Raw genomic sequence first — 20,096 nt, 5'->3', positions numbered from 1 at the left:
AAGACGAAGACGTTGAGAAAGGAGACATCGGGCCAGGTTGGCGTAGCGGCTGGCTCACCTCGGTCGCGCTCGTTGCTCAGGATGAGTTTTCTGTCCAGCTTGGTCACCATGTCGCCCTCGACGCCGGACAGCTGGAAGACGCATTCGTAGCGGTCCTCCGCGTCGGCCTGCAGCTCCGCTTTCAGGTGGGCCGTCATCTGGAAGGTTCCGTCGTGGTTGGGGAGGGTCTCTCCCATCTCCACGTCCTCGTAGAGCTCCGTCCCGTCCTTCCTCCAGAAAAGGGCGGATTTGTAGGGGTAGAAACCCGTCACGTGGCAGGTGATCGGAGACGAAGGCGTCTTCTGCAGCAGGGACATCACCGGGAGCTCTGCGCACAAAGTCAGCCATGCGGAGAACGTGCAAGAAGCGTAAAGATGAAAAGAATGCAAGTTGAAGAGACCGTGTCAAAATCACAGCTTAAAGCGCAAACGGCATTCAACTGAACTCGAGATCTTCCACCAGGCATGTGCCGATAGCTTGGCGAAATACAAACAGTCATTTTAGCTCAAATATTAATTTTTCCTCGAGACTAATCGGGGCAAATACATGAGAGTGTAGCAATGTTAATCCAAAAAACGCCCCCCTACTAAGCAAATGATTTCTTGTCATTTTGGACTGTTTCACTGCCGCTTCTCCCCCTCTCCCGCCCTCACTTCAAAAACTGGAAACACTGAACTGAGAAGAGTAAAAAAGAATGATGAGAGGCTGTAAACTGTGACATGCTCGTACCTGTTCTCATGAGGAAGCCCCCCCCGTGGCTCATAAGCTTCTTTAACCAATGAGAACAGATCTCTGTTATGTAATGCTTCCAGTATTGATTAAGGTTGTCCCATTGGTCCCACTTGTGTTTGGTGCCGAAAGCTTGTTGCTGGATTGCGATCCATCTCTGCGTCTGCAACTCAAACGACAGGAAGTCTTCGCCGTCGTAACTGAGGTCTTCCCAACCGTCCACCACCTCGTCCGTCTCATCGTCCCATGCGCAGCCAGTCATCACTTGGAGCATGTGAACACCTGAGACGTCATGCACACGCGCGCACGCAAGTTCAAGTAACAGGATGTACAGAAATAACCAGTGGTGTGTATAACGGGGTGCGTGCGTAAATACGATAAAATAATTATAATAAATAAATACATATAATAAATATAAAATATAAAAAATAAATGCATATAATATAAAATATAGAAAATAAATTATATATATATATATAAATACTTTACATATAAATATTTTTAAATAATTAATAAATACTATATAAATAAATGTTTTTAAAAGAATTAATAAATAAATACAATCGAAATAAATCAAAAAGTGTAAGAGTGCATGAAATCAATGTGAAGAGTGGAAAGCTGATGGTCAACAAACCCCCAGTTTGGTTGAAGCGCTCTTTAGCAATTTCAAAGTTGACTTTGAAGGTCTGTTCAATGTCAATATTGTACTGAGTCAGTCTCTCCCAGAAGTGTGCAAAATCCGTTTCCATTTTGTTCATCCATTCATGTTTGGCTTCAAATTTCCTGCTCTTGCTGTCATAGCGTGAAATCGGAACATCGTCAACATGACCAACCACAAAGTAGTCTGGGAAGTTCGGAATATCAGAGGATGTCGTTTGGAAATACTTGAGTGTGTGAATCACTGAAAGAAAAAGAAAAAAAATTATTCAGACAATTTTATGTCCCAAAAATATTGTATCATCATTTGTATACTGAACAATAACATTCTTCCAGCATTTTTTTAATACAAAACACATTTTATCTTGCGTAGTCATTTAAATAACTTCATGGTCCTTTGAATTCAATGATAAGCAACGATTATCAATACCATACAAGATTTTGGTAATTTTAGGTGAGTATTTCTGTCGAAAACACATCGCGGTGGAAACTATTTAATATCATACTCTTGTCTTATTTCAGTTCAAGAGGATGGAGCGTTGGAGTGAACGAACATAAAGTGTCGCCGAATTCCGGTAAAGGGCGTCAAAATTTGCGTCAAGATTTGCAGATGATTGATAGAACCGAGTTACAAAGTGCAAGTTGCGCACTTACCGGGCGTCACGCTGCGGAATTGCACAGCCATCACAAACAGTGGCAACAAGTTCATCTTCCATATGTTTCGCTGGTTTCTGTCGTGACATCAACTCGTCCTCGATAGCCCAACAACCGCAAACGTGGATACGCGCACCGTATACTTCCGCATCCCAGACAAAAATGTCGTGACGTCACTTAGAACGCCTTCACAAGTCACTGCCAACTGTTGTGCGCTTGTTCATGTTTTCACTCAGTCTCCCCACCGAAAACTGCGTGCGTTTGAATTCGGTGGATAATACTTTCTTGATGAATGTAGTCAAGTGTGCGTAAGAACATCTTTTTGTCAAGCTTGTGAAATGTGGATGGGGGAGCGACGCGTTTGCTCTCGCTGTTTGGGTGACGTCATTTCAAGAGGGAGGGCTTGTGTCGTTGGGCGAAATCACGTGACAACCAGGGGCGTTTCGAGACGCCTTGGGTGCCCCCAAGTACCATGCCCCCCGACCCCTTAGGACAAAAGAAAAACATAATGAAAAAAATGTAACTTGTTTATTTATGAATAATTACCAAGAGTTAAGCTAACCTCCTCATATATGAATACAGTATAAAGAAAAAAAATCGCTCATCCATCGAGTTTAAAAATGAGCACGTCAGAAATTACACCCATTAACAGAAACATTCTGACATATGTGCACATTAAGGTGACAAAACAATCAACAAGCATTCAATAAAATGGGCATTTTCTGGGCACAGCACCACCTGCTGGATACCTGACCGCATTTGGCTCCTTCCAAATTGACACCTTCCCTCCAGTACGTTCCTTTTTTCGTGAACATTTCATTTACAAATGAAGTTGTGCCCATTTATATGGAACGGGTTAAAAAAACAGACTCTCACACGCACACTCTGGAAGAAAGAAGCCGCTTTTATTTGGGGATGTCGACATGTTAAAAGAGCATATTTATTTACTTTGTGTAGTGCAGGGGTCACCAACCTTTTTGAAACCAAGAGCTACTTCTTGGGCACTGATTAATGTGAAGGGCTACCAGTTTGATACACACTTAAATAATTTGCCAGAAATAGCCAATTTGCTCAATTTACCTTTAACTCTATGTTATTATTAATAATTAATGATATTTATCTTTGTGAAAACACTGATCATGTTAATGATTTCTCACAACAAATATATAGAAACAGATAAATATCAATATGCAACACTTTATTTTTATATTTTTCAAACATTTGAAAATTATCACTTCTACAACAGTATTATGAAATCACAATATCCCATTTTAACTAGCTAGCCACTAACATTTTTTAACAAATCATGAATTACTTTGCACCATGTTTGTACAAATAACTCATGTAAAATACAAAAATCAACTCTCAAATTTTTAAATAAATCATGTCACACTTTGAACTGGACACCAAATCTGTTATCTGTTTCTATGTCAATTAGTGGGAAGCCTGGCATTGCATGCTGTTAACCAGTGTGTTGTACTCTGGTGTGTAACTTGACACTGCAACTCTGAGTGAGTCTTGCAGATGTGCATCAGTGAGGCGTGTTCTGTGTTTGTTTTTGATGAAGTTCATGTCAGAAAAGGCTGATTCACAAAGATAAGTTGAACCAAACAGGCTTGCAACCTTCATAGCTGCTGCGCATACACCACTGTACTTTTCTGTGTCAAGAAGGCACCAAAAGTTTGGTGCAGCCTGATGGGCTTTGAGGTGGAGGTCATTTTGCAGTGTTACAATTTCAATCTCCACCTGTTCAGCATCCAGGCTGAATGTTGCACTTAACTGCTCAGCAATACATGATATGTCCACGTTCATGAAAGGGTTAGAAATGAACGACACACATGGCTCAAGCTGATCCAGGTCACAAAACCTGTTCTCAAACTCTTGACCAACTCTGTTTATGACCTGAGAGTACTTTTCTGCAACTTTGTCAAAAGCCTCAGATGCAGAAGCATTGTCTTTCAGCACCATCTGCACAGAGGGAAAGTGCAGCACTTTTTTTCTCTGTAAATACACAGAGAAAAGGCTCATCTTAGCTTTAAATGCATTTAAAGCACTTATCATATCGGCGACAGTCTTACCTTTGCCTTGCAGCTCACAGTTCAAACTGTTCAGTTTCCCAGTAATGTCCGTTAAAAATGCAAGGTCAAGTATCCACTCAGTGTCCTCCAGCAGCACGGTGTCCTCACCCCTGGACTGCATGAACTCTTTGATTTCACCCAAAAGTGACAAAAAACGTTGCAAAATTCGTCCCCTGCTAAGCCATCGGATTTTTGTGTGCAGTAACAGGTCACCATATTCAGCTGACAGGTCCTCCAAAAGTACCTTGAATGTTCTGTGCTGTTTAGCTCTGGAGCGGATGCTGTTTATGATCTTCACGACGGGTGTCATTACGTGCTCAAAGCAGATCACTTTTGCATATAAGGCCTGCTGGTGTATGATGCAGTGGTACTGCAGAAAGTTTGGGAACTCTGGGTCAGCTTTACAGTGAGCAACGAATCCTGTGTGTCGGCCAATCATAGCAGGAGCTCCATCCGTAGTCACTGATACCAGCTTTTCCAGCGGCACCTTTTTTTCCACCAAAAACTCCTTCACTGCGTCATAAATGTCAACTCCTCTCGTAGTTGTCTTCAGGGGCAGTAGTGTCAGAAGTTCTTCTTTTGTGGAGAAATCATCAAACACCATCCGGATAAAGACCATCAGCTGAGCCGTACTGCTGCCGTCCACCGACTCGTCACACTGGATGCTGAACCACCGGCACCTCACCAGATCACGGTCCAGCTGGTCGGCCAAGTTCCCAGACATCATCGACACTCTTCTTACGATTGTAGTTGCCCCGAGTTGAACATTGGAGAGACTGGCGAGTACATCGGTTCCATACTTCTCGTCTTCAAGCACAGTTTTAGCAATTATCATCATTACTTCTTTGACAACATCCCCGTCTGTAAATGCCTTCTTTTTCTTAATCAAGAATTGCGTAGCTCTAAACGAGGCTTCGGTTGCTTTTTGGGAGTTTTTAACCGGTCTAGTGAAAAAAGACTGCCGTTTGCACAAAGCAGCCTTTAACTCACGGGCTTTCTCTGCTCGCAGTGCGCTGCCCGGTGGGTAGTTAGCGTGGTAACTTGTCTGACATGTAGTGAAATGTCTCTCCACATTGTGCCGCTTTGCTACCGCCACAGTTGCCCCGCAAATGAGACACACGCAGGATCCTTTCACAGTGGTAAAAAAAAACTCTCCCTCCCATTCGTCGTGAAAATGATATGTTTTCTTTCTTTTTTCTGCCATTTTTTGGGGTAACTCTTCTCCTCAGTTTCGTTGCGTCTGCTAGCTTGTTTGTATGAGCGCAACAAACGCTATGAACTATACTAGGTCAGAGTTCATTTATATTAAACACAAAAAACATTTTAAATTTTAAGTGTTTTTATATATATGTTGTCATTTGTAAGTTACATGCAAGTCTGATTTAAACAACAATAGCAAAAAAAATAAATAAATAAAAAATAGAGGCAGCTCACTGGTAAGTGCTGCTATTTGATCTATTTTTAGAACAGGCCTGCGGGCCGACTCATCTAGTCCTTACGGGCGACCTGGTGCCCGCGGGCACCGCGTTGGTGACCCCTGGTGTAGTGTATGTAGAGAAAGGAAGAAGAGCAAACGTCACCGTTGCTTTGGTTCAATTGACGCATCAGCTCTTCAACTATCAACTGCAGCTTGGAGTAAGTCATTATGTGGAATCCTTTTAAAAATAAACATTTAAATATGGAAACAATGCTTGCCCATGAATTCCTATGGAGAGTTTCCATCCGCGTAACGTGTCAACTGAATATATAACATTCCTGCATGCTCTTGTCTAAAATGTGCAACTTTTGAATTCCAGCGGTTTAAAAAAAAAAAATCATCGTGATGACTTTTAATGGGCATTTCAAGAAGGAGATGATCCCAGAAAAAAAAACCTCTGTCGCTGCTCCCAAAATGTTTGCTAATCGCAAACTTTCAAGTTCTGGTGCACTCCTCCCATCACGCGCACAGCATGGGACTACTTTTTTCACCCGTGTGTCTCCTCATGTGCATCAACAAATTGCGCTTGCGAGTGAACTTGTTCCCGCACACAGAGCACGTGAAGGGCTTCTCGCCCGTGTGCGTCCGCATGTGTGCGATCAAAACGCACTTGAGGGAGAACCTGTTCCCGCACACGGCGCACGAGAAGGGCTTGACGCCGGTGTGCGTTCGGGAGTGCGTCGCCAAGTGTGACCGCTGGCTGAAGCCTCGGCCGCACACGGAGCAGCCGAAGGGTTTCTCCCCCGTGTGACTCCGCGTGTGCGACAGTAAGTGCTCCCGGCGGCCGAAGGTCTTGCCGCAGACGGAACAGCTGAAGGGTTTCTCCCCCGTGTGGATTTTCATGTGGCGGCTGATCTCGTAGCGGTACTTGAAGCTTTTGCTGCACATGGAGCAGGCGAAGGGCTTCTCGTCCGTGTGGCCTCGGATGTGTCGGATGAAGCTGTCCTTGCGGCTGAAGCTTTTGCTGCAGAAGGAGCAGACGAAGGTTTTGTTGCAGTCGGACGTGAGGATGCCCTCGGACGCTCGGGCCCTTTCCTCGCTGTCGTCCGTCTCGTCGCAGTCCGACGCCATGTCCTCCTCGCAGTCCGACGCCGGGGAAGAGCGCCCGTGCGGTCGCGTTTCCTCGCCTTCGGTCCTGAGTTTAGGGGTGGCAAAGAGATGAAGATTTTCCTGTAAAATTCCATCGCAAGTTGACCGCCTAACAACCAAAATCAAAAACTTCCTTTTAGATACGAAAAATCTTTTTGTTTGTTTGAATATATATGAGCCTCTATCAATGTTCACATTTTTGCAAATATCGATACTGTTGGTCAGCAGCCGTTAGTTAAAGGGGAATGCAAACATTTTTTAAATATGCTGTGTGTGCTCATTAGTTTAAACAGGATATTCTTAATATTTTATTTGCGGAATAAAAATCCCGCACATCAATGTATCCATTTTCATCAATCACGGTGGGGGGGGCTGCCATTTTGTCTTGTCCTGCATTCTGCTGTCAACTGAAATTTCCAAGGGCGATGGTCCTGGATCCTTTTGAGATTGCATCCAGTGTTTTTCTTTTACATGCTGGACACATTTTCTTGCTCCGTCCTCTTCTTCTCCGGTGTGTCAGCCAGGCTCCAACTTAACCTGCTTTTTTGTTTTGGGCCTTCTTTTCAGGCTGCAGCCTTGAGGTATGGCCTCAGCTCTTCTGGAGTCACTGGCCTCTGTCCAGAGTTTGCATGTTCTCCCTGGGCTTGCATGGGTTTTCTCCCACATTCCAAAAACATATATGGGAGGCTGACTGAACACTCTAAATTGTCCCTATGTGTGGGTGTAAGCGTAGATGGTTATTCGTCTCTGTGTGCCCTGCGATTGGTTGACAAGAAGTTCCTTCGGCTTGAAATCAGTTGTCTGCCTGAGAGACGGTGTGTGTCGTCTGGTGGCAAAATGGGAGTGTGACAAACTACCTGTTTGAACATGCAACATGGATTTGATCGTGTGCATTCTTGAGCTATGGTGTTGATACTTGATGATCCTATCCGTTGGAAGTGTTTTGTTGTCATTTTGTGGCACCTCAAAACAATTACAAATCACTATTTGTGGGGGACAGCAAATGTCTGTGGATTTTCTCTCTTCACAAAAGGGGCCGATCTTCAATTTTCGGAATTCCTGAATTCTGGTTTGTAAATTTCCATGGAATTTTTGCCAGCATTTTACAAGCCCACCTGAGATGTGACCACTGAGCCTCGTCTTCTTCGTCTTCACTCTTCACGTGGAACTTGGTGATCTCCGCCTCGAGCAGAATCTCGCCCCCTTCGTGTGTAAGGTGGGGGGACTCCGGCTCAGGCTCGTCCTCTTCCTCCTCTTTGACCCGGGAAGGTTCGGCCTCCTCCTCAGGAGCAACATCTTCTTGACTTGATTGGACTTCTGTAGGACACAAAGACAAAAAGCACAAAACATCAGACAGTCACTCTCACACCTCCATTTTGGACCATATGAACACTTCCTTATTGTTAAAAAAGTTCTCATCATAATGGGTACCTTCAATTGCATGCTTAATCATATCCATTACCAAGCTTGTAACCCAAATTTAGTTGTATAGCAAAATCAATTTATAAATTTGATACAAAGTCATGATGGAATGACAAAAACACAAAGTTTGAGTCCAGGAAAAAAAAGCGACCCATTACACTTCCCGCAAGAAAAAAAATGTCAATTGAAACTATTAATGTGATATTTTTGGAGCAATTTTGATGCGTTAAGAGTGGAACGTCCTCAGAATTTTGACCTGTACTGGCTTATTGGTGGAGATTTTGGACTGAAACTTGGCATTCAATCAGAGGAGGGGTCCCCCGAGGAAAATTATCAAGTGATATTTTGCAGTCCAAGGATCGAGAAGGTAGGAGGGTTATCACCCGATAACCAAACAAGGAGACTGGGCGAGTCACCAAAAGGGACAGAAAAGGCGACTGTTTCGGAAAATGCTCATATGTCAAACAATTGTGACTTCAGCTCAGTGTTGGAGAACAGGTGGTTCCAAATTGCCGAATCACTTAGCAGTCAGACTTGTGAGCATGTTTAAAGGAGGTCCGATTATGTTCTCTTGCGAGCTTGGTGGTGAAATATCTGCCCGTCATTTTGTGAGTTGTGGCTGCCTACCCTGACCGAAACCATGAGCGTGTGAGCGAGCATGTGAGACGAGTAAACGTGGCAACCTGTGGCGTCGACGCCTCCCGAAGGTTCGCGTGCATTCAGCAATTGACGTTGTCGCTCAATCACGTCTTTAGATCGACAAAGTTCCTCCTCGTATTCGACGAGGGTCCTTTCGAACAATCCAAATATTTCTTCCACGGCGGCATTTAGTCGCTCGTTCACCAAAGCTCTCAGCATCTGGACTTTGCACATTTCCAAACAACACTACTTTCCGCTCCGCTCGGCTGGCTTCTGAAGCTAACTTCCGGAACTGACCACTTATCAGCTAGCAGGCTAAGCTAACGAGCACAACCTCCACTTTTGGACCAACTCGGAGCGGACTAAAATCCGGCGTCTGGTTGGTTGTTAAGGCCACATTAGTAGATAGATAAAATATGAACAATTGTGACGATTTGGAGCTCGCGGGTCAACGACATGCTTCTTGCTATGTCTAAACAAAGAAAAGAAATCACAGTTTCATGTTCTTTTGCTGTTGTTGAAAATGACTTGTATTCATACTGCCACCTAGCGCATCGGAGCGGTGAGCGGCTCAACAGAAGATGGCGCGAACGGTCTTTGGTGTTTACGGGCTGTTGTTTCCCTCGAGTCTTCAATATCTTGGAAGTTATTGTAGGCTTTGACAGGCTAATACCGGTAATTGAAGGTTAAAACTACATGTGCTTGTGATTAACACGTCCACATTTCAGAATTTGTTTATATTCGATTTGTTTCGACTTCCAGTCTAGTGTTGAGATACATGAAAAATGTACACAAAGATATTGTAAATAGCACTTCATTATCTTGCGCTCTATAAAAGCATAGATTAATAAAGTACTGTAACTAAATAGAATGTCATGAAATTGTTTTTGCCACTTTTTTTGTTGTTGCTTCATTTCATTGAACACTGCTGCTCCTTCCATGCTAGGGGGCAGCAGGTTCATACAGAAAACAGATGTCCATGGAGACGGTCCTCAGTAAGCTGCAGGTATATTACCAGTCGTCATTTCTGGAGAGGATCAAGAATCTATACCTTTGAGTAGTGTTCTTTGTTAGTTAATCAGTGGTGTTTTGAATTGTGTGTTTGCAACAGGCTCGTGAAACGTAAACCATGAGGATTTTTTTTTATATTTTAGTTTGACAGAGAAACAGGATGTATCCACACGGGCGAGTCCTCATGTGGTCGTCTAGGCCGGTGTGGCGGCTGAAGGCACTGCCGCAGAGCAGCTGAAAGTTTTCTCCCCTCATGTGTGGATGCGATGGATCTCTCAAACGCAGAGCGATGTTTGAATATGCGGGCGTAAAACCAGCAGCTGAGCGGCTTGTCGCTGGCGTGACATGATGCGTGGCTTTTAAGACAGGAACGCTGTTCGAAAGTTTCGCCGCACTCGGAGCAGGTCCAATTGCCATCATTTGGGGGCTTAATTTTGGTCTTGTCACCATTTAGGGTTTGCATGAGTTGATCCAAGTGGTCGTCCAGTTCTTGTGTTCTCACGCGGTAACCACTCGGCTCTCCAGCGTCTCCTTGGCTTATCGCACGGACGTCGCCGTGATCTAATGAACAAGAGACAGACGATCTTTTATTTTAACACTCGGGTTAACTTCAGCAATTCGGTCATCCGCAAGTGACTGACCTCGCCTCCAAACTGGAGGGAAAAGTACTTTAAGTGAAGTAGAGCCGCAAGAAGTAATCGACAAAAAAATAGATGGAGGAACTCATCAAGAATTTTTTTCCCTATTTTTTTTCAAAGGATTACAAAAAAAAGTAAGAGATTAACTAATGGTTTGCTTGGGTTGATTTGTTTACTGCCATCTGATACAGGGCACAATAAAGAACCAACGCCGAGTAAAAACTTTCTTACCTTTTACCTGCCATTTAAATGCAGTTACTGATTAATAGATAAAAAAAAAGAATACTGCGATGAAAACAATTGTCTTATTGTTTCTCCATAAAAAGAACCAAAAGAATTGTCAAAATAAAAGTGGAAAATGGAATTTAAAAAAAAAAAAAAACAATGCAATCAACTATTCAGTCTCTATGAATGTCGGTGGTGGTCGGGTGTGCCGGGCAGGGATTTGCTTGCTGAATAATTCAGCAGTGAACTCAGACAGCTGTTGAAAGCACAGACCGAAGTCAGGGGAGCGAACGTCGCGGCGGCAATGGCGGTCGATTCTGACCGCAGGCTCACTCATATGTAGCGGCAGAGGAAGGGTCGCTGAGGGCAGCGTTGACCGCCAAAGTCCAGCGTATGGGGGGTCGGCACCTGTTGGCTGGAGTCCTCTTCAAGTCTGGCCTTCCGGAATGTTCATCATGAGAGCCTTCAGATACTGGGTGAAACGCTTGACTTCCGCCTCGTGGCTCGGGAGGGCCGCGCTGTGTCCGATTCTCCGCTGCGCTGCTTGATCAGCTCTGCTCAAAAGCTGGAAGAGAGAAAATAACGTGTATCAGTGTTTGTTTGTTCAAAACTGACCAGGAGGAATGACTACCGGCGGAAGGCGGCGTTACGCTAAAAGATTCCATTGATGGTCCGACCGCTGAGCAAATGCGGCTTTGCGGAAAGAAAAGATTCCAAAAAGGGTACAAAACTGCGTCACCTGTGAAAGCAGCTCATGGGCGTCGCCGGGGACGGCGGCGACGTCTCGCCCGGCCCAGCCGCTCGGCCTGCTGCCCGCCTGCGCTCGCCTGCGGCCACACACGGCGCTGGTGGACGGCACGGTGTCGTCCACGTCACTGTCTGAGGCGATTGCCGCTGGCCGAGCTTGCGATTGTGTTTTGGAGGACGCCTTGGAAGAAGGGAATCGCAACACCAAATTCATATCATGACCCCCCCCCCAAAAAAAGCTGATCATAATTTACTCTCAGAATTTTTGGGCCCTCTAACCTGGTGTGTTCGTCTGCCACGCCTCTTCTTGATATGTGGGCGGAGATAGGCAAAGTTGTCCAAAATCCACTGCTCCGTCGCTGTTAACTGCTCATCTGCCTGCGTGGACTTTTTGCTGTTTAGCTTGACAAACCTGGTCCTGTAATTTTTCAGAAAGCCCATGACTTGCTTGTCTGGAAAAGCAAAAGGCAGGAAAAAATAGTACATGTAATTTCCAGAATATACATTTACACACATCCAATCCATTTGCACAGACATAAACATTTATGTCGCAATACCAGAAGAGGCCACTAAATCAGTGGTCCCCAACCTTTTGTGTATGTGTGTGTTTGTACCCCTGAAACATGTTAGACCCCGATTAACTGCACCTTCAAACACTACCGATTAACCCTTACGCCACAGGTGTCAAACTCGAGGCCCAGGGGCCAGATCCAGGCCACCACATCATCTTACGCGGCCCGTGAAAGCAAATGTCAAGTTCCATGAAGCTTGCTAAAGTCTGAACCAAATTTTCAATTTATCACATGTAATCCACAATAACAGTTATTATTCTTGACTTCTGATTTTAAAACTACTACTACTACTACACAAATTAAACACAAAGTTGCCTTCACACACACACACAAAAAATTGAAATAAAAGCGCTGCCTTTGCTATGTCTAACTCATAAAAGTGAACCCAGAAAATGTCAGTACTTACAGGTTGGCGCGGGCCGGCCCTTGTGTTCAAATTGCTCATTCACAAACTGCTTCACCACGGCTCTTTTGATACTTGGGTCCTTGAACTCATCCAAACAGGAGTCATAAAACATGGGGTACTTCTCAAAAAAGGCAGCCAACACTTCTTTGTCGGGCCGTGTCCACGCAAAAGTCGAACTCTTCTTTTTCTCACCCTCACCACAGGTTGAGGACGACGAGTCATCAGCGAGTTCAACCGCAACCGGCGGCTCCGCACAGTCTTCCCAAAGCGACGGGAGTTCCTCATCGCCAAAAATGTTCACGACTTGCCCAGAAGTGTCCCGAGGGCTCGTCGCCTTCCTCTTGGTGCCTTGTTTCCTCTGGCCTGCCGTGATGAGCAATGGCGGAGAATGGGCGATGATCTCCCTCCCTGAGCGGCCGATGCGTTTGCGTGCACGCGCGAACGGGCTGACATCGAAAATTGAACCGTGCTCACATGGTCTCTTGCGGCGGCGGAGAAAAAAAAAAACTTTGGCGATACGTCTTACAGTAATAATAATGCATAAAAACAGAAACTCAAGTGAGGAATTCACAAAATAAATTCTATAACCCCACTACAGAATTTATTTTGTGACTTCCTCGTTTGTGAATACGGTACACAACAAAGGAAAAAATAAACACTTCTGAGACAGTCCGGTCTCCTCCAATTGAACTCAACTCTACCCAACTGTATTTATAGAGCACTTTTAAACAGCCATTGCTGCATACAAAGTGCTGTACATGGGGCAACTAACATATATACAACAATAAAGCAGGAACAAAGATTGTAGTAGGCACCAAACAACAGTAAAACTAAGATCAAATTTTCTGACATCTGATCATTCGGTTGCAGCTACGGGGCTATAGAATTTATTTTGTGATTTTCTGTTTTGGTGCATTACTGTATTTGAAATGTTCGTAGTTTCATTGAAGTAATCATTCATTTCCGTTTTTTGGAGGCGGTCATGAACGCCTCTTGAGTCAAAAGAAGATCTAAAGGCACGGAGATGACAAAGACGTACCTGTAGCTCCATCTAGTGGATGCATTGTAGATCGCATGCGTGCAATATATGAAAAAAATGGAAATATAGGCCATTATTTGAAGGTGCGCCTCGTAATCCAGTGCGCTTTTTCGTGTGAAAAATATGGTACTTGGAACAAGTGTCGCTCATTTGCCGCCACGGAGGCTGTGACTGCTTAGTTAGCAGCGAAACCGCAACGTGTTTGGCAAGCAGTAGGAGGCGGCCGAAGCTCGTTGCTAAACTTGCTATGGCTAGTTGCTGCGGCGCCTCGCTGTGGCTGCAGGTGACCAAAGCAGCCCATGGAAGCCATTCAGTTACGGGAGGGAGATCATAAATCTGTAACTTAGTTTTGTTATTCTTTGTGTTTTGTTTAGGCTCCAAATGACAAGCAGCTTCCTGCGGATCTGGAGCGACAATAGACTAGGACGGTCAAAAAGCCACGCGATGAAATGCGATCCGTCGTCATATCAGCGCTACTTGCCCTTGTCGGTGAAACAAAAGAGTTGCAAGGAAATTTGGAACATGTTCAAAAAGACAAATAAATAAATGGTTTCCTAAGCCCAGCGAAAACCAAAATTGCTGACGTTCGCAAGCATTTGCCGCTCAGCGAGAGAAAGACCTTAACGGCATCGGGTTTGCAAGAAGCAAAGATGCATTCCGAAGCGTTCGCGTGCCTCACCTGGCAACTCTGTGAGCGGCTCCAACTGCTCTCTCACTTGCACTTCCTCCTCCTCGTCCTCCTCTTCTTCTTCTTTCTTTTCTTCTTTAACTCGGAGGAGCTCGGCTTCACGCTGCTGCTCCGGCCCAACGCCTCAAAAAACGAGAAGGCATGCTTTTCATAAGTTCATCCTTTTGCTGGTCATGATATTTGTATTGTGACGTGGCGGTGAAATGAATCATCGCTAATAATTAAGACGTGATTGGGATTGGTCCATTTGCCATTTCTGAAGTGGCACTTGGTAACAATCGGTACCCAGGAAAGAGCGACAAATGTATATTTCGATATTCTATCTATACAGTGCACTCCGCTTAATAGAACACCGGTTAATAGAGTAATCCGCTTAACAGAGCAAAAGGCTCTGGAACGGATTTGCCTAATGCAATTTCCTATAAAGATACTCCGCTTAGTAGAACAGATCTCCACTTAATAGAACAGGCCGTAAGCAATGAACATTGTAAACTAGTGGTTTTCGAAGTGTAGCTATCGCGATACTGTACCACTATCGCGGGAAAACGCGGTAGTTTTAGCCGTATACAGTAACAGGTAGCACGCGTCACTCCACACATAGACACACGCACGTCACAATGGCTTCAACTTCATTCAAGAGACGAGGGCTATCACCTGCGGATAAGAAGGACATACTCAGACGATACGATGCATTGCCGGATTCTCAGAAGGTACGCCCGCGGTTTCCAGGACTTCCCTCTTATCCAGCGCATTGAGAGGGAAGTCAACCGCAAAATTACGGACTCCTGTTTCCAGACAAAAGTAACGAAATTTTTCTCGTGATTTGAGATGTTTGACTGAAGTTGATTAAAGTTGTTGTTTTGTTGTTTGATTAAAGATATGGACGTCCACAGTCGAAATATCTCTTCTAACTCGTCAGCAGGGGGGTTTCTGCGTGAATAACTTGGTCGTTGACGTGTCTGAAGGTGTACCTAATAAAGTGTCTCCGGTTAATAGAAACCCCGCTTAGTAGAACAGAAGCGCTTCGGCCCAATGGTGTTCTATTAAGCGGAGTGCACTGTACCAAGATCTGAAAGAGTTATGTGGCTCACTGGGGAAGTGCTCCTGCTTTTCTTCTTCTTCCTCTTCTTTCACGGAATGGGATTCGGGTTCATGCTGCCGATGCTCAGGGGAAACACCTTGAAAAACACAGAACACACGGTTGTCTGTCAGATTTGCGGTTCATAATATCCAACGTCCTAAACAAGTTCAATTCAACACCGTTTGATTGTATTCGAAATTCAATTCAGGAGCAACTTTCCAATGTCTCAAATTGGACCAAGGTCCTACAGTACATAAATCACATTTAACACTCTTGTTGGCTGTCGTGATTTTGTAATTTTTTTGTTTGTATTAATTTATTTTGTGATAATAAATTCGTAGAAACGTCTTTGGTGGATTTTATTTTGGATACAGACTAGCGTCAAGGGAAAAATCCAATATGGCAAGTGCCCAAACCTTGGCCGCATCTCTTCTTGAAGGCTCACAAGTTCAACCACAAGAGAATTGTGTCCATTGCTTTCTTTATCCTAATTTGGACAAGACGATAGCAACACGCTACACATCTCAATTCCCTAAACATTAATCCGATGTTTCTCCAGTCAGTGTGAGAGCTTCCTTCCCCTAAATTCCAGCTGAGACAGGATATCCTTCCTGCCTCCCAGGGACCTCTTCATCTGCTCAGTCAGGTGCAAAACAAGTCATTTCCCCTCTTGGGGGCATGTCTATGAATATTAATGACCGCCTGTGAGCCCCCTGTTACGGGTTAGGGTTCAATCCTGGTGTCATATTATCTGACAAAAGTAAATCCAAAATTACTTTGGGCTTGAGAACCTCCAAGGATCTTAACTATTTGCTTTAAAGGAGTCCAGGTGGACAAAAGGAATGTTAAACGACTGCGGGACTGAATGAAGTGAAAGAGGATGTACAATAGCTGGTATCTCTGATATGTACATCTGTAGATATGACACACTTGTTAACATGATTTTTTAAAATCTCACTTTTTTTATCCTTGTTTGCTACTAGTCAGGTCAATGACTACTTCATAAACACAATTCGAGAAGAAAAAAATACGAGGTGACGGCAAAATACCCACTGCGTCCCAACATTTACGTGCGCATTACAAGACTGCTCAGAGAACAAGTTTGAGATATTGGAGCTTGAATTCTCAGGATGAACCTAAAATGCCCTCCTTTCATAAACTTTAATTCCATTTGCCCAAACGATTTAGCCAAGATACATTGATGTCCATTAAAACAATCGAGACTAGAGAGTTGCACCCTTCGATGATTTCCCTGAAACGGAACAAACCTGCTTGGTGTAGTCCAACTTCAAGTGGAGACTTGAAAACGGCGTCGAGCAGTTGTCGTTGTCGCTCGATCTCCTCTTTGGATCGACAAAGCTCCTCCTCGTACTCGGCGATAGTTGTTTCAACCGCCACAAGAATTTCTTCCACAGCGGCACTTAGTCGCTGATTCAACAAAGCTCTCAGCATCCGGACTTTACACATTTTGTCTCCCCACACAGTAGCAATACTTCACGGGAGAACTTCCGCGTCTGGTTTGGTTCGCAGCTTCCAAGCAAGCTTCGACTTTTGAGTTTGGACCAACACAAATAGTCTAAGCGCTGTCTTTTTGTTTCAGGTGGGATGGGGGCTAAATTCGATTTGATTTCATACTACAACATTAGGTTAGCTTAGCTTTCTGTCTTCTGCCTTCTCGCAGAAAAAAATAAAAGTAAAATAAAATACAACGGAGAAGACCACAAATAGTTGTGGAAAATACAAACGTTTCACTTTTCAACGTTTATCCACTTTCTGCGCTCTCGTGTAGTTGTGGTAATTGTTTTGTTTTTTTATAAAAACGATGAACGTATTTCTTCTGTGACGGGCGCCATATTGTTTCTCTTCTTCGCGCGTCAAAGCGGCACACGGAAGGACGCTAGCGACGTACTTCCAAAATCTACCAGCGAGCGCGTTATTACGGGTTTTAATTAATTATGCACCAGATTATAACGTCGAACTTTTAAATAGATTCATATTTTACACTTTATGGAGGGTGAAAAAAATTACAAACTCTCAGCGAATCGATGTTGGACTAAATCTGCTTGGAGCCAAACGTTTGACTGAGCTGTATGACCGAAGTGGTCGAAACAGCCATTTTGACGTCCACACTGGGTGAACAATTGACAGTTAAGAACAGTTAATGCTCATTCATTATTGATGGTTTTTTAAAATAATTCGCGGTCCAAACAACCCCACCAATCGTAGCAATCGGCCAACGTCAAAATACATCAAAGTAAGTTCTACATGTCATGGCACCAATAATACGAAAAATGCTTACACCACAGCAACCAATATTTTGCAATGTACAAATGTGCATCTTCAAATATTTCTCCAGAAGGCGTTCATTTTCATAGACCTTTATTGTTGGCAGTATGACATTTTTCGTGACATCGCTTCTTTCACTGCCTCGTTAAATTTAGCATCCTTTAAACTTCGCAAGTGCATCAATATCAGGCGTTTTTGGCGCCTTACAACTTAGGCCTGACCGATATGGATTCTTTGGTGGTCCATTTCCAATATTTGGCATCTGAAAATTCCCCAAACCAGTTAATTGGCCAATTTTTTTTTTTTAATGTATATAATGAATAAACATTAAAGACAGGAATTACACACGCAACATTTGCCAGTTTTACCCGCTCTCTGGGATGGGATTTTCACAGAACCCTCTGGCTTGGCTACTGCGTGTCAGTGCACTTGTGTCTTGTGATCTGATACTTGTATGGGAATCTCTTGTGACAAAGGCTGCAGCCGAATGGCGTCTCGCCGGTATGAGTCCTGGCATGGACAGTCACATTCCTCTTGGTAGCGAAGGTTTTGCCACACAGTAAGCACGGGTGCGGTTTCTCCCCCGTGTGCGACCTCACGTGCGAGATCATGTGTCCGCGCTCGGAAAAAGTCTTTCCGCAAAAGGAGCAGGGGAAGGGTTTCTCCCCGGTGTGGGTCCTGGTATGCGCTCTCAGCTGTCCTTTCTGGCAAAAGCGTTTGCTGCAAACGGAGCAGGAAAAGGGTTTCTCCCCAGTGTGCGTTCTCATGTGGAGAACCAGCGACATGCGGTAGCTGAAGCCCGAGCCGCAAACGGAGCAGGAGTAAGGTTTCTCTCCGGTGTGAGTCCGCATGTGGGACACCAGATACCTCTTGACGGAGAAACCCTTGCCGCACACAAAGCAAGTGAAGGGTTTCTCCCCAGAGTGTGTCCTCATGTGCGTGCGCAGGTTGCTCTTGCTGGAGAAGTTTTTGCCGCACACGGCGCAGATGATTAGCTCGCCCGTGTGCGTCCTGGTGTGGTGCACCAGCCGGTACTTGTTGTCGAAGCTCTGGCGGCACTGCGAGCAGCTCAAGCGCTTTTTGCCGGCATCCGCTTCCGAGTCACGGTGATCGGAGTCGGCTTGCTCGTCCGAGTCGCTTTGGTCTCTATGGTTGGGAAATTCGTCAACGGTGTCTTCCTCCTCCTCCTCTTTAACGCAGGGTACCTCCCAGTACTGCCGGGAGCTCCACTCCCTCTGACGGTCTTCCCCCACGATGACTTTCAGCACATCTGACGGCAACACTGAAACAAACCCAGGACAGAGCAATTTAATCAACAACTATTTTGATCACCGATCATGTTTCTGTGACTGCTGTCACACCACATAAGTTTGGCAGAATGAATCAAAGCAAGTCCTTTTTTATTTGTTTGTTTGTAGCTCAAAATTTGTTTCACAGTGGGCTGCAGTTGGACCATTTAAGCGTAGCTTTAATTTCACCATTATGAGGAGGGCTCCAGCACACAGTCAGTGACAATTTGATTTGAAAGAAAACAAGCTTTTTTTTTCCCCTTCAGATTTCAAAATTTTTTGATCATGCACAAATAAAACTTTTCTAAAGTTTTCCATACCAGTTCAGTTATCTCAAAACTGCAATACACTGTAATTTTTCTAGCTGTACATACAGTAGGTTAAAAAAAGACATACGTCTCAATATGTCTCAAAGACATATTTATATGTCTTTTCACACTCCACACGTTCAACGTTTCATTCAGTACTAGCCAATTCTAGACATTTTTTTTACCCTAAGTCTTGTGAACGTGTGGAGTGTGAAAAGACATATAAATACTGTATGTATTTGGGAGTGAATGAGTTAATTAATAATAAACTATATATGCATTTACCTCACTTTAGATGTGAAAAGGATTTTGTAGCTTCCGTGTAGTAGACAGTCCCACAAAAAGTTTGAGTATTCCAGCCTGTTTTCTAAACTACCAGTAAAAATTGAATGAAAGGAATATTTTTGAAGAGGTTCTTGATGAACGGGAGGTGAAATAAGCATGCTGTCAGTCATTTCTGTATATTCACAATAAACTATAGACACGCCAGCGTGTCACATCGCATAAAGCATGTCGAGAATAGGTTTTTTGATTGTTTTAGATAAAAAAATAATTTCGTTTTATGGTGACACCTCATAGCAGTAGCAGCTCGCTCCTGCTAATGGTCTAGCATTAGCTTTGCAGCTAGCCTTCACGACGTCGGCAAAAAAAAATAGATGGAAACAAACAAACCTTCAACTTTGGAATTGCACTCCAAACGTGAAGCTAAAGGCCGATGTTTGTCCATTTCGTTGGTTTTTTTGAAGCACCAATCGATCAGTGGCTCCCCGACCATCAAGGTCGACAAATTGCAACCAGGAAGTCATCTGACGTTCACGTACAACTTTTCAAAATAAAACTACTCACAAGCGTTTTTAAGGCAATCTTTTTGTTGTGAGGCCTTTACGGAAATTACTGTAAAAAGACATATAAAGTATAATAAAAACATTTACGTAGTACATACATTGTGTATCTAAATACAAAACGTGGTTCATTTTTAAAACATCGCTAGCGTTTATTTGTTTTCAAATCTCTAAATGACC

The 20,096-nt window shown here is 44.0% G+C and overlaps 4 protein-coding genes and 1 long non-coding RNA gene across 11 annotated transcripts in view; 1 reads left to right on the top strand and 4 right to left on the bottom strand.

Moving 5' to 3' along the window:
* Positions 1–20,096, bottom strand: part of LOC127604114 (H-2 class I histocompatibility antigen, D-D alpha chain-like) — a 190,500-nt gene that overhangs the window by 11,726 nt on the left and 158,678 nt on the right. Inside the window, exons 1-3 of one of the 4 annotated variants that reach the window (XM_052071013.1) lie at positions 2,080–2,456; positions 1,403–1,669; positions 769–1,050 (exon numbers count right to left, since the gene is read on the bottom strand). The exons of 2 other annotated variants lie outside the window; for them this stretch is intronic. In XM_052071013.1, coding sequence (XP_051926973.1) covers positions 769–1,050; positions 1,403–1,669; positions 2,080–2,134 — 604 coding nt within the window. In that variant the 5' untranslated portion in view covers positions 2,135–2,456. Of the gene's footprint in view, positions 1–58; positions 368–768; positions 1,051–1,402; positions 1,670–2,079; positions 2,457–20,096 lie in introns of those variants that run through there. One more of the 4 variants, XM_052071000.1, reaches the window with a different exon arrangement.
* LOC127604305 (uncharacterized) overlaps positions 1–20,096 on the top strand; it is a 108,842-nt gene that overhangs the window by 9,809 nt on the left and 78,937 nt on the right. The gene's annotated exons all lie outside the window — the stretch shown is intronic.
* On the bottom strand, positions 5,713–9,312 carry LOC127604215 (oocyte zinc finger protein XlCOF6.1-like). 2 transcript variants are annotated; one of them, XM_052071236.1, is made up of 3 exons: positions 8,829–9,312; positions 7,839–8,037; positions 5,713–6,769 (listed from the first exon to the last, which is right to left on the bottom strand). In XM_052071236.1, exons 1-3 carry the CDS (start codon positions 9,016–9,018, stop codon positions 6,094–6,096), a joined length of 1,065 nt encoding a protein of 354 aa, XP_051927196.1. In that variant the 5' UTR covers positions 9,019–9,312; the 3' UTR covers positions 5,713–6,093. The 2 variants fall into 2 exon arrangements, with proteins under 2 accessions (XP_051927196.1, XP_051927195.1); XM_052071235.1 differs by having other exon boundaries at positions 7,839–8,040; positions 8,829–9,310.
* LOC127604195 (trichohyalin-like) lies at positions 9,583–17,058 on the bottom strand. 3 transcript variants are annotated; one of them, XM_052071195.1, is made up of 8 exons: positions 16,460–17,058; positions 15,202–15,288; positions 14,102–14,233; positions 12,384–12,746; positions 11,685–11,857; positions 11,398–11,586; positions 11,067–11,223; positions 9,583–10,356 (listed from the first exon to the last, which is right to left on the bottom strand). In XM_052071195.1, exons 1-7 carry the CDS (start codon positions 16,656–16,658, stop codon positions 11,086–11,088), a joined length of 1,281 nt encoding a protein of 426 aa, XP_051927155.1. In that variant the 5' UTR covers positions 16,659–17,058; the 3' UTR covers positions 9,583–10,356; positions 11,067–11,085. The 3 variants fall into 3 exon arrangements, with proteins under 3 accessions (XP_051927155.1, XP_051927154.1, XP_051927156.1); XM_052071194.1 differs by lacking the exon at positions 9,583–10,356 and having other exon boundaries at positions 10,597–11,223; XM_052071196.1 differs by lacking the exons at positions 9,583–10,356; positions 12,384–12,746 and having other exon boundaries at positions 10,597–11,223.
* Positions 17,554–19,886, bottom strand: LOC127604230 (gastrula zinc finger protein XlCGF17.1-like). The gene is made up of 2 exons (XM_052071257.1): positions 19,747–19,886; positions 17,554–18,759 (listed from the first exon to the last, which is right to left on the bottom strand). Exons 1-2 carry the CDS (start codon positions 19,847–19,849, stop codon positions 17,888–17,890), a joined length of 975 nt encoding a protein of 324 aa, XP_051927217.1. The 5' UTR covers positions 19,850–19,886; the 3' UTR covers positions 17,554–17,887.

The sequence above is a fragment of the Hippocampus zosterae genome, chromosome 7 (assembly GCF_025434085.1).
Source record: "Hippocampus zosterae strain Florida chromosome 7, ASM2543408v3, whole genome shotgun sequence".
Classification (NCBI taxonomy): Eukaryota; Metazoa; Chordata; class Actinopteri; order Syngnathiformes; family Syngnathidae; genus Hippocampus; species Hippocampus zosterae.
The sequence above is the reverse complement of the archived record's forward strand: the minus strand, read 5'-3'. Positions and strand labels throughout refer to the sequence as shown.